Source organism: Rhinichthys klamathensis, unplaced genomic scaffold, assembly GCF_029890125.1.
Source record: "Rhinichthys klamathensis goyatoka isolate OS25496 unplaced genomic scaffold, OSU_Roscu_1.1 h1tg000068l_1, whole genome shotgun sequence".
Classification (NCBI taxonomy): domain Eukaryota; kingdom Metazoa; phylum Chordata; class Actinopteri; order Cypriniformes; family Leuciscidae; genus Rhinichthys; species Rhinichthys klamathensis.
The window spans coordinates 6,903,350-6,923,013 of NW_026606611.1; the positions used below are offsets into that span (position 1 = coordinate 6,903,350).

At 38.9% G+C, this 19,664-nt stretch overlaps 1 protein-coding gene across 4 annotated transcripts in view; it reads right to left on the minus strand.

Annotated features, from left to right (window-relative positions):
* Positions 1 to 18,758, minus strand: part of pcdh11 (protocadherin 11) — a 215,139-nt gene extending 196,381 nt beyond the window's left edge. For 3 of the 4 annotated variants that reach the window (XM_056250365.1, XM_056250363.1, XM_056250366.1), the window contains exons 1-3: positions 18,103 to 18,758; positions 10,378 to 10,962; positions 1,912 to 4,398 (exon numbers count right to left, since the gene is read on the minus strand). In XM_056250365.1, the coding sequence (XP_056106340.1) occupies positions 1,912 to 4,398; positions 10,378 to 10,917 (3,027 nt within the window). In that variant the 5' untranslated portion in view covers positions 10,918 to 10,962; positions 18,103 to 18,758. The remainder of the gene's footprint in view (positions 1 to 1,911; positions 4,399 to 10,377; positions 10,963 to 18,102) is intronic. The other variant, XM_056250364.1, reaches the window with a different exon arrangement.
* Positions 18,759 to 19,664: the final 906 nt, after the last annotated feature.

Sequence of the window (19,664 nt, forward strand, 5' to 3'; positions counted from 1 at the left end):
CGAAGCAATACCTGTCAAAGCATACAGAATAACCTTAAGATGTATAGGAATACCATATATCTCTAAGGCATGCACTGTTATTCAACCCAATGTCTTTAAATATTGAATAGATTTAAGTTTCATTCTTTCTTAAATTCTTTCTTGAATAGATTTAAGTTTCATTTAAGTTTCATATATATATATATATATATATATTAATTTGCTTTAGTAACTATAGTATTGAGTTGACAGTACATGGCACCACATGGCACCATCTGAATAGGATTTTTTCACAAACATTTCAAGCAGAATCTGATGCAAGGTTTCAAAACCTTCAACAAATATTTCTGCATATTTCAAAACGTACAGAAGCGGGAGGACAACTTTGGCAGGACAAATTACAAACCTAACCTGAATTATGTGTCATTCCATAATCTCACTATGTAAGCAGGCTTATAATGCACCATGGCAGAGCGTTGCTTTTAACTGCATTTTAAAATAAAGGCATCATGGTGAAAATGGAACATCAGCTATGTGTGGGTGTCACCTTAAATTACCATGCGCACAATGTGTCTGAGTGGATATACTGTAATTTGTAAGAAATATGCAGAGGGGGATTTTCTTCAATAAGGACAAGAGCTCACAGTGGATGACATGATATTACAGAAAAAAACAAACAAGATTGTCTGTGATTGAATACTAATGCTAAACAAAATCTAGTAAACTAGTAAAACTAGCAAGCTAGTTACTGTTCATGTCGATAGTGTCTTATCTAGTGTCCTATCACTATTTACATGCTCAGTCTTGTTTGAATGTGGGCCTCTGGAGTATTGCCAACTTACTTTCCTGACCGCAGTCCTGTGCTTTCTAACCTACTCAAGAAAATGGCTATGCGGCAGACTCAATGCCTGGTCATTAAAAACATGCAGTTGATAGGTAAAATGGATGGTGTTTCAAGCTATTAGTGAATATGCTTCTATTTAAGTCTCACGGTCCCACAGCTCTGTCTTCACCTTGATCTCTCTGACCTACAATCGCACAGCTCAGTCTTCCACTCTGCGAGAAAGACCAGTTGCCACAGCGAAGCCACCTCTCTCTCCACCCCAATTTACATTTATGTCCCTCACCTGCTTTTATTTATTAGCTATTTTGCATTTGGCACATCTCCTCTGGAACCATAGACTAGAATACTGGTATTCAAATGAACCTTCATCTCATTAATGCTGGCAATTTCCCTCAGAGACAACTTATAATGTTTCCTTTGGACTGAGTTCGGAATTCTATTTAAAAATAATCATCCTTTCCCTACTATGTTACAAGTTTTAGCTCTAATGAGTTCTATCAAGCATTTCTGTGGGAAACAATTGTTTCAGCAGTGTGCATCTGTTCAGTTGCGCCAGTGAAACACAACCCTATCTTGTTTGGTTTTCTGTCAAGCATGCTTGGTTTTGGCATGTCAATCAAGAACAAACATAGCTGTAATCTCAAGATAGCACTCTTGTTTTTCGTACATACAAAAAGTTGTTTTGCTAATAATTACTCTTTAGAATTAAACGTCTAATTTGGAAAAGAAAAGAAAAATATCACATAATCAAAGCTATCCAACTTCTCGCTATCTGTCACAGTCTTCCTAATGTGTAGAATATTCCTTCAGTTGATAATTTGTGGCATTTTTCCTACAGTATTCTTCAGCGAAGAAGTGAAATGGCATTTTTGTTAATACGAGCGCACAACCATAAAACCAACAACCTCCCAATTTTAAGTTTCAGATTTTCATTCGCGTATTGTATCCTTACATGCATGCATCTTTGAGCCCTTGTTGAAGCTCAGAACATGTGGCTGCCACCCTCCATTTCGCATCTTTCTCACAGAAGGACAGTACAAATGGGAGCTAGAGCAGCAAGTGGTTGAAGAAAGGAAGTTATGAATTACCTGTCTGGTGTGGATTTGTCCAGGTGCCTTGAAGCTCCCTTGACAGCTGCACTCTGAAACGCTGTAGGGATCGGAGCTGCTGGAGGAACATTTGGATAGTGAGTCACAGCCCACGACAAATGTGTTGTCCAGTGGGAGTTCCTGGATGACATGATGCTTCTTGGGAGCCACAGGGGTCTCTGGTTTGATCTGGAATGTTGGCTGAGGGGAAGCGGATTTGTAGTGCTTGGCTAAGTCAGGACTGTCAGGTTTGAAGGTAGTCGGTGTGGTAGCCCAGTTGTACTTTCCCATTGTCTGCTCCTCAAGTTCAACAGGGAGGTCTAAGGTGCCATTGATGTGCTCATGGGTAGGGTCATCGGACTTGGATTCCTCGATGGTTACAAAATTCAACAGCAAACTTTTTGGAGACCTCTTCTTCTTCTTCTTTTTCTTTTTAATCTGCCGACCTTCCTGGTTTGGTGATACCCACTCACCACTCTGCTTGCTCTTCTGGACAACTTTGTGTCTCGGTGTCTGTCGACAGCGTACCAAAGCAGTCACAAAGATCACCAAGATAACAGTCATAGTCCCAGCAATTATGGCAATAACGACAATCACGTAGCCATTGGTCTGGGGTGTCACATCGTTGTCCCCAATGTTCCGCTCCAAGGGAGTCTCCAAACTCTTGCGTAGTTGCTCCTGGATGAACGTGGCATTCGAAACAGTATCATTCACAAACAAATGAACAAGGGCAATTGCATGTAAGGACTCAGGCTGTCCCAAATCCTTAACCTTTACCACTAGCCTATGGAGACCTTGGTCTGTCGTTATAATCTTCTCCTGCAGAGTAATGTTGCCTGTCGTTTTGTCAATGGCAAACAATCCTCTCGGCGACCCTCCAATAATACTATACTGCAGCTCTGCGTTCATGCCTGTGTCATTGTCAATGGCAAACACTCTGGTCACCACAGATCCAGGGCTGGTGGTTGAAGGTACTAGATCATAGGAGTAGTTTGAGGAGGGGATGACAAACACCGGTCGATTGTCATTCACATCAACAACGTTTATGGTGACCTTGGCATATGAGGTGGTTTGCATTTGACCTGCGTCCACAGCCTTGACAACAAATGTGTAGGAACTTTGTTGCTCCCTGTCGAAGGTAATGTTTGGTTTAATCACCCCGGTTTTTGGGTCGATGATGAAATTGTCCTTTCCATTTATGATCGAGAGGGTGACGACTGCATTATCGCCAGCATCTGCATCCGTGACAGTGATCAAACCAACTGTTCCATACAAAGGCAGGTTCTCAGGCACATAGAAGTTGTACTCGGGATGGGTAAAGGCTGGACTGTTATCATTTTGGTCTTGGACTATTAGCTTTACGGTGACATTGCTTTGAAGAGCGTTAGAACCATTATCCCTGGCAATGACTGTAAATGAATACTTCTCCTGCTTCTCTCTATCCAGCCTTTTGACAACAGAAAGGATACCAGACCGGGGATCTATGTTAAACCCATCAGGAGCATCTGGCCCAATACTGTAAATAATAAGGGCATTAGAACCACTATCTGCATCTGTTGCACTGATTTTTATCAACTGTGTGCCGGGGTCATTGTTTTCTGGAATGGACAGCTGGATTTCAGGTTGAGGGAAAACTGGGACATTGTCATTCTCATCCTTGATTTTAATCAGAACCATTGCCGAAGTGTTCAAAGGAGGTTTCCCAGAGTCAGATGCGACTATCCTAATCGCATACTCGCGAGTGGTCTCAAAATCTAAAGGTGCGGCAGTTTCAAGCAAAAACTGGTCATTGAAGACCGGCTTCAGTCTGAAAGGTACATCATGATCAGTGTAACAAGTTACTTTACCGTTCAGATCTGCATCTCTGTCTGTCACAGTAATTAGAGCTATTTTTGTGTTAAGGGGGGCATTTTCAGACAATAGCACAGTGCCATTAACTAGATTAATTATATAACGGGTGTCTATAGAGGGGACATTGTCATTAATGTCTGTTACATTGACTATCACTGTAGCCCTTGAAGGGGTAGAGCTTCCGTCACTGGCCAGCACTATAAGCTTGTGCACTGGGTTGACTTCCCTGTCCAATGGCTGCTTGACGGTAATCAGTCCAGTTGTGCTGTCAATAGCAAAATGTCGTTTGGTGGCAGGGGAGATTTGGTTGCTGAAGGAGAAGTGAATCTGAGCATTGGACCCCAGATCAGCATCTGTGGCATGAAGGTGAGTGACAGATGTTCCCATTGGGGCATTCTCAGGAACGTTTACCTCCACCTCAATGTCCTTGAACACCGGCCGATTGTCATTCACATCTGAGACAGTCACCTGCAGAATGGCTGTGCTGGACTTTGGAGGTGTGCCACCATCCTCAACTTTAATTTTCATCACAAAGGTGTCCTTCGTCTCCCGGTCGAGACTCTGCTGGACTATGAGTTGAGGCCATTTGTCTCCTTCAGGCGTCTCAATGATGTCCAGGCCAAATTCGCTAACACTCTGGAAAATACAGTCAAAAAAAGTATTGTAAACAGTTTGCAGTATATTTAACCAAAAACAGTACATTTTTAAAGTGTTTAGTTAAGCGTCAGTTAGAGGACATCTCCACTTGATGTTTATGTTTGAACTAAACATTTTGCATTTTTCCCGTGTGTTTCATATGTTATTGCTGTTGTTGTTGTTATTGTGCATATTACTAGTATGTCAGAATTTACAGACACAAGTAAGAAACATACAAATACTAATGTGTTTGAGCCTGTCATTTATTCTGGCTTTTAACAGATGTTGGCTTTAGCTTCAGCATTAAACCTTGGGGTTAAAGTTATTTAATCCTATGAGAAACTGCACAAGGTCTTCAAAATATTTACTTGAAAAGCCCATCCGGGGGATATTATCCTATAAAGCAAACACTGGATCCCCACACAGTAAACAGTTCCATCGAGCACCTGAAAACTAAAATATGTGACATAAACGATGCACTGAACACTGTTTCTCCCACCAAAGTTAATAGGTCTAAGATGTGGTAAACAATAAAAAAAGATTGCTGGACAAGAAATTACCTTGTCATTCCATATTTAGTTGGGTGAGCATGAATCGATGCACATATTCCTGTATGAAATATTACAGCAAGCCTTTTATTGACCCTTTTTTTTTCTTTTTCTTTTTTCTCTCTGACCTTTACTGATTCCTTAATTAGCACACTTCGTTTACTTTTTTGTATTTTAAAACCATTTGCCAGTCTGACATAAAATTGCAGATTTAACATTAAAAAACAAAATTTTCTACCAACCAATACAAGTAACAAAGCCAAAGTGCATCTCATAACAGTATAATAATGAAACAGTGAGTTCTAGTCCAATCCTCTGGTGTATTCTGTTTTGCTGCACACAACTTATTGTTTTACCCAACTACCAAGACTCTGATTTAGTGTATGGAAGACAACTTGTGCAGTTTCAAGTTCATATGTGAGCAAAGCAAAGGAGTAAAATAGATAAGCTTCCATTTTAAACATACTGCAAGAACTCCACAGATTAAAGAAAAGGAAAAACCAGAACATAAAAAAAAAAAAAAAAACTCTCCCGGCAAGGAGCTAAATCTAGGCAACAGCAAAGCCTGAGGAAAATGAAAACAAATGCATATGTAATCCCCATGAGGGACCAGCTTCGACTGTTTAAAATAATTGCCTTCCTACCAAAACTAGCCCTAATATTTATGATTACAGATCAGGCTACATGGTACGGCAAAACATCACATATATTCTATATTTCCGTGGTTGGCGAGCGAGGGAGACAGGGGAACAGTGCCTGAATGAGAGTCAAGCACATTTGTGAGACAAAGAGGCTCTTTGAAGCTCTTTCAGTCAAAAACATTTTCATGCTAGAACAAGAAGAAGCAACTTCCTTAAGAGATAAGCTTCCTGCCACACATAAAGCTGGGAAAGATTACTCTGTCTAGGCACATATTTCAAATGTGATTACGATATTTATATGCATTTCTCATGCTATGGGTAATCTTGAGTCATTTAGTCTGGTACTAACAAACCACTTTTTATTGGCACAATGCATGCGGCTACAGTACATGTTAACTACAATATCATTATCAAACTACAATTTATTTATTTGGTTGACAAAGTAAGCTTTGTACATGCTAAAATCATGTAATATCCCCCTTTGGTGGTTCTTGGCACACTTTTGTGACCATCTGTGGTCTACTGTCAGTACTACCAACACATGAGGAAACACACATATCAAGACTCATCCAAGACATAATTAGCATTAAAAACAGAAAGGTTATAAAAGGAACAATTTGCAAAACAGCACTTCTTCCATATACAGTCAACACAAATCAACAAAGCTGACTGCCATGGAGATGTTTATATGAGAATTAACACAACAATCTGTGAGAAGCGGATCTGTTTGGTGTGCTATTGGTTACGATAAATTGGGTTACATTTTGTCAGTTACAAATACATGCATGGTGACCAAAATGCCTTTTTTTTTCTTTTTCTTTTTTTTACAAATTATATATGACTCTTTTAGATTTATTCAGGGAGATAGAACACAGTTTAGCTAATGAGTCTGGTTTTAAAATGTCTAGCAATGAGGGGATCAATCATAATTTTTCAAGTCAGGCCCATAGAAAATCAGGCTGGGGAATTCTGATTATCTTTAGACGGACTCAGGTAGAGTCAAAAGAACATGAATCACAGGCCCATGGGAAGTGACAAATGTCTGAAATCAATACAGGTAGTGCATAAAAATCTACATATTCATACCAACTAAACTGTAGAGCATTATGATGGACACATGGGATACATCTCTTTCGTTCGAGTAAAAGACTGACTCAGGATGATACTGGGTGTTAGACAATGACAAAAAAACTTGTTTAAACTGAACCCAATTGTCTAGTGCAATCAGTAAATATATGCAAAAGTAAATGTCAGTTATACAGTAAATAACAGAAAAGAGAGCGGTATCTTAACAGTAGAACATTAAACATCAGTGGGCTTCATTTTGCATAGTTCAACCCCAGAGTTTCTCTCAGCTTTGCAGACTGGCTGAAGAATCTGTTGTATGAATCAATGAGATGACCTTCTACAGCAACAACTCAGAATGAACTCAGTACCAACAACTGAGAAACTGAATATTTTAGACCCTTGTACCATTGCATTGTGTTATAACACAGAATAAAGTAATAAATATGAATATCATACATATGAAGCCATAAATAATATGCACATTAAGCTGTCTGAATTTTTTTTCTCCTTTTTTAATTTACTACCAGTACCAACTCTAATCAAATTTAATCAGATTTGAGACTAAGACTAAAACACAAGTGTGGTCTCCTAGCCAGGTCAAACTTTGGCTGAAGAATCAGCCAAAAATTAGGTACAAATGAAACCTGGAACCAACTGACAGCCAGTAATGTGATTAGAATCTGCTACAATTTCCCCAGCGTCCACTATTGTCCAGAACACTCCCATAAATCAGTTTACCTTATCCACTCACCCTTAAAGTTGATTCACTTTTACTCAGACTGATTCTCAAGGGAGTAAACTTACACAACATTTGGTTTAATGAGCATATTCTCTCATAAGCTAATTATTATAATTATTCTTATTTATTTTATATAGAAGATCGATGGCACTGACCTACCAAGAACCGAGACATTTAAGTATCTTAGCTAAACGATTCCAGTTGATGGAAGTCTGAACCATGGAAGCCACTGCACGAGTCAACGCCGCCTGGCTGAAGTGGCGCACGACGACCAGCTTCATGTGCGATAGGAAGACCAGTGACTATCTCAAGTCGAAGATCTACCGTACTGTCATTCCTCCTGTTGCTCTTTATGGTGCCGAGTGTTGGCCCGTGGCGAAAGATGTAGAACACCGTTTCTGTGTCATGGAAACAAAAAGGCTGCGATGGATCTCCAGCATCACGTGCTTCGACCAAGCCTGTAATGATGACATTCGGCAACGGTATGGTGTTACCTTAATATTTGACAAGCTACATGAAGCCCGGATTCGGTGGTACGGCTATGTCCTGCGCGCTGACCATACAACGCTTGCCAAAATGGGCTTCCAGCTGGAAGTCAGCGGAAAGCGACCGAAGGGACAATAGAAGCAGCGGTGGCTCGACACACTGCACAACGATCTCAAGCTTACCGGTTTGCACCCCGATCAAGCCAACGATCGCATCAAATGGCGCCAGCGATCCAGAAAAGCGGACCCTGCTACTATGCGGGATAAACGCTAAAGAAAAAGAAGAAGAAGATGATTCTTATTTATTTTATACTGCAAGCGATTCCTGGGTAACTAACCTTTTGTGTGAAAGAGTCAGAACCCTTCAGCTCAACTTCAGGCACAAAAATTACTTTGTTCAAAGAGGATGATATATTTCTCAAGAATCAATATGAAGCCTTTGTGGTGCAACATTCATAGAAACTCTTTATGGCATTTTACTTGTCAGCCCTTGATCATTAATGCATCTTTCAACTGGCTCTACTCATTGTCTTCAACTGAAATAACTGGAGAAGTGAGAACTTAAAAAATAAAATAAAATCCCAATTTCAATAAATTATTTAAGCTGAACTAGTTTCTCTTCTATTTCAAATCAGAATCAGGCACAGATGAAAACCAAAATACTCATAAATTATTGAAATTAAATGATAACGTTAACGCTGACCTTGACTCCCCAAATAAGCAATCCAGTGGATACTTTCTTTTCTTAAGTTTCGGCTGTGCCGCAGATCTAAAATGACAATACTAACGGTCCCAGGTGATTAAAAACACACAAATGGCTTCAAAAGAGAGAAACTGCTTTCTTAATGTGAGGTTAGAGTGCTTAAATGGCAGGGTAAAAATAACAATGAGTTGGGTGGAACCCACAACAGAAAAGTCAATATCCTCATCCCATGAGCCTGATCTGATCCACATGGCTCCAGATAGGACTTGTAAAGAGGTTCTCTTTAAGTGATAAAAATCTCTTCTAATGGAAAGCACTCCTCCAGCCATGCATGGTATTACTTTCTGTAGGCTGACCTTGATAGTGTCCAGAGGTGCTTCTGTGCATCGTTCCAGGTGACATGGCAACACTAATGCTGATGGAACAATTAATATGGCACCGCAATTAAAACCAGGGTAGGCAATAACGGCCCTCTGTGTCATAAGCGAGGGCTTCCTCCTTAGGGGACATGACTGGAATGAGTAAAGAGCAGAAGAGGGATTGCTATCAGAGCTCTTTCAAAGCTATGTGCGCAGCAGCTGTGGCCCACAATGCTAATCGTGCAGCTCCATGCTGACGGTGAGCCGGTCTAAACCATTACTGTGTGGGAGCTTCAGAGATTCGTACTCTCATAGGACCATGCAAACGCAGTCCAAGAGGTGGATTCACGGCCAGATGCTGCTCGTGGGATGCTTTCAACAACCTCAGAGGATGAAACATATCCTGCCTTTCCATTTCTGTTTACTTAGATCTACCCTCACCAAACTCGCATGTATGATTCATAAAAAGAAACACTACACTTGCAGATGAAGAACAAATTAAATCATCTAAAAGGAAACAGCGACTTTACATATTTATTGTAATTTTATGAGGCAACGGACTGGTCATTTTCCAAGCACAGGCAATCGAAACAGCCGCAGCAGGATTGGCAGAGAGAGAGAGAGAGAGAGAGAGAGAGAGAGAGAGAGAGAGAGAGAGAGAGAGAGAGAGAGAGAGAGAGAGAGAGAGAGAGAGAGAGAGAGAGAGAGAGAGAGAGAGAGAGAGAGAGAGAGAGAGAGAGAGAGAGAGAGAGAGAGAGAGAGAGAGAGAGAGAGTCTTTAAAAATGCAAATTGGTAACTTAATCAGACATGAAAAGCAAGGATTCGGCTAATTCTCAAAAGAAAAGGTACAAATTACTCTTTCACACTTTAATGACAGTCTTGGGCTCTTTGTTTCCCACTGTATTTGAATTTCACACAGTATTTGAATTTTAATTAAAATACAGGGCCATCTTTCTAGGGAATACCCGTTCATTCATTGAACTATGTTGTGTCGCAATCTTCTGCTTTTTGACCGACATCCCAGACGGGTGTGCTTAGTGACTTTTTACCACTTCTCAGCTGATTGGCCCCTCTGGCACTGTATAAAAGGCTAAGTTAAATACACATGCAACATATCTGCTATGTATATCATTTAATAGCATGCATATCATTATCCTACTTTCCAGTTCGAGCAGACTATATTAAGCCTCTGAGAATATAACGCTAGTTTCTCAGAAGACATCAATTAGAAGTACTAGTACAGTTCACCCCCATTGTTCATTACTATCTCAGTGCATTACCAACTTACCTTAAACAAAACAGAGGAAATTTCTTTTAAAACCTTGAGCCAAAAAACATATTTTTTATTGCTTACTATGCTATTTTTATTCTGAACATTAAGGGCCCAGTAAATGGCAGCATCACATAATAAATCACAGCTGAACATTGAACTCACCTTGACAAGCTCGTAGTGTTGAATCCCATTGATTCCTATATCAGGGTCAAATGCAGAAGGGACAGGGTAGCGACTGTTGATGGCTGTGTTTTCTGGAATGGAGATGTTGATAACCGTCGATTGGAAGAGTGGGGCGTTGTCGTTGATGTCTTCGATAAGGAAGCGTATCTTGACCAGTCGGAAAATCTCGTCTGGTAGCACGGCAACCTCGATCTCGTAAAAGCAGCGTTTTTCATTGAAGACTCCGGAGCAGAGTTTCTCACGGTCGATGCGGTTGGCTGTGGTGAAAATCTCTCCTGTGCTGGCTTCTACCTTGACCAAAGGCACATCACCTGTCTTGTAGACAGGTTTAAACTGCAGTGCTGAAGACAGTTTAATGTCTGGATCTAGGTTCAAGTTTAGGTCTTTGCGCAGGTTTCCGATGCGCACATTCTCCGGCTGCTCCTCTTTTACTGTGTAGTCCTTCTCTTGAGCCCGGCACATCAAGAATAGGCAGGTGAGTAAAACCACCAGAACATGGGCCTCACTTGCCAAGTCCATACTCAGAGTAGGTGCTGCACTCTCTTCAAAGATCTGCAAGGTCTGCTAGAGGAAGAAAGGTGGGAAAAGAGAAAGATGGTCATATTCACAACTGAAACAGTTTTGCTACAAATAGCTTTTTGATCCTTTGGCTCTTTTGAAAGATTAAAGAGAGTTCAGCCACATATATAAAAATCCTGTTCATTCTCTCACTCTCATGTCCTTCCAAACGTGTATGACACAGAAGTGAACACACACAAAAAGGGAATTTTTGAAAAATGTGCTGGTTGCTCTTTTCCATCCATTTACAATAATGGGGGAGGTTTTAAACTGTTAGTCATGTCTATGAGAGTAGCAATGTGAACAAGTTACTCTTGAGTTTGAACATTTTTTAAACAAATCAGCTGATAGTTTACAAAACTTATGTGAATAATTTGTTCACAAACTGATCCAGTTTTCAAGTTCTCACTGTAAGTCATCTTACTGAATCAGTGATTCAAACGTAGCAGTGAGCAGATCACTTTTATGATACTTTTATGGTCCTTTGCATCTTTTTTAAAAGCTTGAAAGCAAGACAAAATATTTGCAGTGAAGTTTTTAAGCAAAAATGTATAAACATCTGAAAACAAGACTAAAGACACAAAATGACAAAAGATCCTTGTTTATAGAAAACGCGATCTACTGAGTTTTTTCTGTAAAATGAGAAAATGAGAGGGAAAAAAAACGATTTGCCATTGCGGTAATAAAGATAACTACACAGAAAATAAACATTTTCTCTAAACTATAAAGTAACATGTATTCTAAAGAAAGAAAGAAAGTCATACAGGTTTGGAACGGCATGAGGGTGAGTAAACGACACAGTTTACATTGCTGGGTGAAGTATCCCTTTAACTTTTTTTTTTCATTTGTTGTTTAGGCAAAATGAAAAATAAGCTGTTTTAACAATATGAATCATTGTTTAAAATGGTCAAATGCTACCAAATACAGCATACAATTGTATTAGAGAGGCTCTCAAGATTTCAGACTGCAGATAATGGACTTTTGTACGCCATTGGCAACACTCAACAGAACTACAATGCATGATATCAGATTACAGTATGTTGATATTTTGAGTAGTCAAGATGCAACTGTAGGGTAAGTAGGGATTTTATTATTTAAAGTTTAAGAATTGAAAGACATGGTCCCAAAATGAGTGTCAATAACCATCAGAAGAATAGCACAAAGCCATAATTCAAAAGCACCAAGACATGATTTATGAATCAGCATTTCAGTGTTTGTTGCCAACTTGCTCGATGGCCACACAAATCCTGTCAGGGCATTATATAAATAAAAGTAGCCAGAGGGCTGAGGCTTTCACAATGTGCCAACAACTCAACTAGGTCACAGAGAACTGGTGGTGGAGATGCCTAACACTTCCAGACTCTGGGTTCTGTTTGTGTACAGAGTTGTCCATGCAGTGCTATTTCTGTTTGAATATAGTGCCCTTAACCTTAACAACATCAGAAACTCCACACTGAGTTTGACTTTCTTTTAAATTAAAGTGATAGTAATAATGAACAACTATATAGATAATTAATAAGTGACACTTTTTTTTTTCAATGCAGGAATATCCAATGTATATTTAGTAAATTAATTAATATTCAGATATACTATGTTCAGATATAGCATGCTACTTACTATAGCCACTGAGAATACAAATCACACCATTATGTTTTTGAAATGGGATATGGAATACTGTTAACAATGACTCCCCATTTGTCAAGTCATTAATGTGTAATTTGTATGTGCCAAAAGGCTGTTTGTTTAAAAACAAAGTTAAATGCAGCAGAGAAACATGATCGTGTGCCTTGAAGATGTGCTTCACACATCAAAAATTCATCACAAAGGCTGATTTTTTTAAACAAAGAGAGTTGAAGGTCCCATTTTTTTTTAGTCGCTCAAGTCTAGGCTGTCAGCGAGTTGTTCTGTTTTTCACAGTGAAAACTCCAGCTGGACTGTAGGGACTCATTAAAGGTTTGTTGGGCAGACGTGCACCACTCACAGTATTTACATGACAGTGATCAATTGCCAGCTTACTATCTGCAGATATTATCAGACTGTTATGTTGTTCTTTGAAGAAGGTAGTGAAAAATTACTTGATTTGCTTTTGAAGATTGCACCATTTCTGAGTCGGCGAGAGCAAAGCAATTACTATTCACCTACTGTACTCTGATAAGCCCGAAAGAGTCCAAGGCAGTATCCAACAATGCATAATGAGGAGGACTTACTGGCTAAGGAGTGCATTGCAGGGTAGTGCATAAAAGATGAAAAGACGATCTACATCTAAATAACCAAAACTGACATTAAGTATAACGTGGACGGGCCTTTAAAACACCCAAGAAGGGCGACGGGTCTCTTGCACTGCGCGTTCCATTGCATCTTTAGGTAATCAGTTTACTGTCAACAATAACGAATCGCACCGTCCCGGGGAGAGTGAACACTGATGAACCTGTATAACCCAAAATAGCACCAAATAGTGTAGGCAGTGTAAGCTCTAGCTCTCAGTAAGTGATGTCTGGCATTTTGTATGGAGCTCTGCTACCCTGGGACGTGGTTCTGGGATTAGACAATTCCACACGGGAGCCCACATGTCACTCCTCCCCATATTTAGGACAGTTTATGTTGTTGTGAAAACTCGCGGAGCCATTTTCAGATTTACTCCTGGGAATGATCCTTTCAAAACTATACTCTGGATGGATTTGCAAAGCTTTGAGTTTCAACTTTCCCAATCTTTGGAAACTTCCAGCTTGAGAGTGAATAGAGAGAATTAGCTGGGAAAATTGCGCTCATGGGTATCGGTGAGACTTTCTCCCTGCTTGCACAAGGGTTCCAGTGATCTATTCTGAGCAGCGGACCATGCATTCCAGGGAGTTTGCAAAAGCCGTTCTTCCCTCCGGAGCCTGGAGTGAGCGGCACACAGACTTTGGAGCGCTTTACGTGACAATGTGATGGACAGGCCTGCCTGTATTTTGATTTTGAGCTGAGCTGTCAAGGAAGAAAATAATTTTACATGTCAACCATGAGTTCACGCTGAACCTCTGTCTATATGAATAAGCAGGAACCGAAATGCTGCAGAGGTGTAAAAATCTATACAGTTCACCTACCAAACAGGCACCAGATTAAAACGATCAAATTTAATAAGAACGGTAATTAAAGCAAAATGACATTTCGAATAATGATTAAAGCCGCTTATGAAAGTTAAACTGGGACAACTGCCTGAAGCGTCTCACTTAACTTATTCTTATCAGAAGCATCACTCTCTATATCGGCGTAAAGAAACCCCGTGTAAGTGTGATTCTTTGACATTTCGATATCGTTTGAGTTTGCCCTCTACCTTTTGCCATCAGCAGCTCGAGACCCACAACCCCCTGCCAGCTGTTCGCCCGGCCTACCTGCTGTCTTTCTTGTGTAGTCAGGATGTCAGCCTTTTCATCAACAGGAAACATGTTTTTAAGTATTTATTTAGCCTTTATGTATCATGAAAACATCTCTTTTATATCAAATAGGTGGTAATGAAAAGCATCTAGTATAATTATTAAATATGTTTATTACTTGTGTTGTTGTTGTTATGCAACATCATTATCGTATTTTCATATCTGTTAATTAATCACTCGTATGTACCTGAATGCGTCATATAAAGTTAGGATCCTAGTGAAATACACAAACTGGCTTTGAGTAGCTTTGATGGCGACTACACTGATCCGAAGGACCAATGATCAATTGAATGATCAATAGGGAGGTATTAACATACCAAACAGGCTGCCAGTCGCAACGGATAAACAGATGTAGCCAACGCGATGGAGTCGATTTATGTCTGTCAGCAAAGATTATGCATCCAAACAGTCGTGTCTGCCATTCATCAATTTATCAAAGTTTCCATGCGGTCAGATGACAAAATAACTTATGGCTAGCTTCAGCCGAGAAGGAACCGAGAGTGATTTTGTTTACGTAAAATAGTGAGCCATGAATCATCATCGAGATTTTGCTAATTTGAATCATAAATTATCTTAGTAAAATTTGATTTAATTCTTTAGACCAACATCAGGCAATTTATCGTGGGCACTTTCAGTGGAACAGCATGTCAGTTGTTGATATATCATTCTCCTAGATTGATTTTATATGGACAAACATTGCAAAGTGTATAACATGCCAATGAAACTAAATCTTAAAGGGTGGTTTTTGGCCTATGATGCACCATTCATCTTCACTCTTACCCCTTGGATTTTCTCTTCGAACTAATACATTTACTTATTTATTTATTCGAAGAGAAAATTCAATTCTTTGACATGTCACTCTTTTGTTCTTTTTTCCACTACAACTTTTATGGTTTGTCTTATGTCGAATATTTAGAGAACTCTTATGTCAAAACACATACCCATGCATTTTCACTTCAACAAATCAGCTCACCTTGTTCTAAAACACAGTATATTATTAAAATGTAATAAATAAATAAACAAATAAAAATATCAAATACGCTACTTTATTACCTTATATATTGAAGGTGGTAAAGCATTATTTTTCTCTTATTGCAATGCAGCGCAAGATACATAAATAAATAAATAAATAAATAAACTGCCAATAGAGGGTACTGGAGTGGTCACAGTGTGGTCAAAATAAGACAACTAATATACAACAAATAACCATTCATATTAATAATTACATATAGTTAGGAAACAAACTCTTATTCTAATGTTCAGATAATGCAAGACCACTTTGTATAATATGTTAGGACATTGTATCAAGTGAAACCACATTGACCAGCACCGCAGTGCAGTTTCAGCATTCGGCATTGACAGGGATAATCGTTGTCGCATGCATCTTTTTTTTCTGCCAATTTAGTATTTCTACTTTTTTAAGTTTGCAGAGGATAACTGTAAAATTGATATCATTTTACTGCGTCTCTAAAGTTATTCACTCGAATTGTTGTTACTATTAACAATGATATTGGTAGCTTATAAAACGATACAGAAATGTTTATTAAAACATTTGACTTCACCATGCATGTGGCTATAATCAATTACTGAAGCCTTAACCATTTATGTTGCATTATTGGATTACAGGCGACTACATTACAGTCAAAACTGTTTTGAGACATGCATTGTATATCGCTTTCATGTTACAGCAGACATCATCATCATACTTTTAGTGCTCGATCAAGACTGAAAAAAATCTTGTCTTTTGTTTCATAAAAAAAGAATCTTAACTCACACCTTTATATGTGCCAGAACTTTGATCTATAAAGATAAATCTTTTATTTTGCATATAGTTTACTGTATATATTGTGACAACACAACATTCAATATATTTAGAACCACAAAGAATTGATAAATAAATTGAAAATATAGGCTAGACGTACAGTAATGCATGAAAAAATGAATAAGCGTTACTTGTGGCAACAAATTATGTTGGTGCTATCTAAAACTGGGATTTTTTTTGTTTCTTGCATACTGTTAAAAATTTCACAACATTCTTTCAGCATCCACTCAAGGGGTTCAGTACTTTCCACACTTCATGAGGGGCTGTGTGAACTGATAGGAATTACTACAAACAATAAGTCATAAAGAGAAAGGCCTGTTGAATTTCTCCATATCTGAGTGTTGCTCAACCACCAGAGATACACTGTAAAAAATAAAACCAGTTGCATCATTTTGCCTTAAAGCATGAAACAATGTTGGACTCTCGTCCCTATAAATTAGAAATTAATCAGATTTGACTCATAGGTGTCGTCAAAGGTCGCTTGATGCAAAACTTAGTGACAGAATGTGAGCAAAGCAAGCAGAATGGACTACATCTACAGTACATCGCACTCCAGTGTACATTTGGACACTTCCCTTAAAAATTACCATGGTAACTATTGCAATTTAGCAGCTAAATACCATAGTAACAAAAGTTATTACTAAGGCAAGACTAATAAATGGATATTGGATCACCTACAAACGGTGTAAGGCTTTAAGAATATTTGTTATTTTCATTTCTGTTTTTTGTACATGAACATTAATTATCAAGTTAACAACACGTTTAAAGAAGTAACATACAATCTACACTTTTAATAATAAATGTTACATAGGTTAAATAGGATAAACGTTTTATTATTACTATTAGGCTATTAGCTAATTTTTTTGTTGTAGAGACAACTAAGAACCACAACGCCAATAGTGATAAGAACTTTTAAATCTAATGAGAACCAAATATTCATAAAATAAATAAAATAAAAAATAAAAACTTCACAACCTAAACCGGTTGGCTGAAAATATAAGCAATTAAATAACCTTTATTTCTAAGAGCTTATGGAATTCTTGTGGGAACTATTAATGGTTACCATGGCATGTTTTTTTAAGGGACAGGATCTGTATTTAAATCAAAGTATTTCTGTTCTGCCTCGTCCAGCACACCGCTTTAGAAAATGACGCATCCTGGATCAGCTTCCGACTTCATCTGCTGATGCTCTTCTGTCTCGCGAGCTGCATACAGCCGTGCATTTTTGAGTAGCCTAACCTATGCGATGTGGCCATTTCCTTAATAGAAAGCTATGGAATAAGATATTATTATTTTGCTCATAGCTTCTAAATAATTACAAAACAAAAATCATCCCAAAGCCAACGGTTACGGAGAATGCTTCAGAAGTTGTTAGATGGTGTCTTGCAGTTGCTGTGCTGTTATGATTCACGTGTTGGCAGTAGACGTTCTGACTGAAATGCTTTAACGCGACTTTACCTTTGCGTTGAATCGGACACGTTGCACGATACTTTTGTGTAATAAAGCCAAGTCATGATCCGAACTGACAAACTAGACTAGCGCATCTCCAAACGCAAAGTGAAGCGCTAGGGTAGCTTAGGAAATTCTGCAGTTCGTGTTATAGGCTACCATACATTTTTAAATATTATAACCCAATGAATTTATGTTCGTCAGGCAAACTTAAACACATCGACTTTTGTGCGCAAAGGCCCTTCGACTTTTTGGATTTTCTTTCCCGAACAGTGCCTGTAGCCTAAGTGTATATTTAATCTAATTCGCGATGTTATAAAGACGTTAAAGTAGGCTAAGTAGCTACGACCGATCGTCTTAAATAAGTAGGTGGCGCGGTAAAATCCTACAATTTTTTCTTGACGAAAAATGCATAAGATAAAGAAATAACCATTAAATGAGCATAAAGAAGACGTGTCTTACCTCGGATTTCTCAGTGAATATGGAAACTCTCAATTCCCGTCACGTAGTGGCATCACTACTGGAGGAGATGAAGTGCTGTGCAGACTGAAGAAAATCCCAGAATCAAACAGCTTCACGTAGTGACCAGTCGGTATCCAACTAGAAAAAACGATCCATGTCCATGAAAAAGTCCACGGTCCACGCACGAACAGCGAAAAACATCTGTGAATGACTTTTAGAAGAGACGATGTAATTCCTCAGATGTCTCGCGCCTGGCTACTGCTTGAATCCCACGCGCGCGGAGAGATAGTGGTGCTCCAAATGGGTTTGTCAATGTGCAGGACTTCTTATTTCGGTGCATTCATACAGTCATCACGGGAAAACCTGGGAATGCTCCTCGCATGTAGGCTACTTAAACTGTTTAGTGAAGTTGTTTTTTCATTTTTTTTGTGCGTTTCATTAACGACTAAATAACTTGTAAATAATTTAAAACGTCCTCGGACGCGTAATTTAACGGCATCCCGTGGTTTGGCAGAGTGATAAAGAGCTAATATCAATTTTGAGAAAAACTCATGGACTGTCAGTGCAACGGAGCAGGTGTGCCTATATGTGCAGCATCACTTCCACACACTGAGGCGTTTTGCCGTAGTTGTACGCAGAGCTCTAGCAATCTCTGTTGTATTGTATGAACTCAGTTCCTTAGAACTGCCCACCTCTCCACCTCCGATTGACATCATCGCGGGAGGAGGAGCCTGCGATAAATTTCACAGCCTTCATCATCTTAAAGCCGCACTGCTGCTGGAGTCAGAGCCTCGCTCGCTCGCTCGCACTTACCGCGGACTAATACCTCACACCAACGCCGCTACTCGCCTGAGAGGAAAAGGGGGCACTGTTCACTTTGCTTATAAACACGAGTTTGTGTGTGAAGTCCAACGTTAAACTACCTCATTATACTTTATATATATATATATATATATATATATATATAGATAGATAGATAGATAGATAGATAGATAGATAGATAGATAGATAGATAGATAGATAGATAGATAGATAGATAGATAGATAGATAGATAGATAGATAGATAGATAGATAGATAGATATAGGTTTAGACCATTTAGGGATACATTCTAAGATTTCAAAGCTCCTTGAATTTGCTGTCAACAAACATGAAAATATTTGGTTACACTTTATTTCGATGGTCCACTTAAGACATTCTACTAACTATAAGTAACTTTGTAACTACATTTCAACTAACTCTCAAGGTTATGGTTAGGTGTTAAGGTTCAGGTTAATAGGCCTACATTTGCATGTCTTTTGGGGGAGCATCACAATAAAGTGTTAACAGATATTAAGCAGACAGCCTACTACTCTAATGACTGGTAGTTGACATGTAGTTGCAAAGTTAGGCTTAGTTAGTAGAATGTCTAAAGTGGACCATCGAAATAAAGTGTAGTAGCCTAATATTTTAAAAAAAAAAAGATGTTGTTTCGACATAATGTACTACGACATGCCCGGTCCGCACTAATGCATTCAAATCAGAGATATATAATTTAAAGAAAGAACACCGGTCAATTAACCT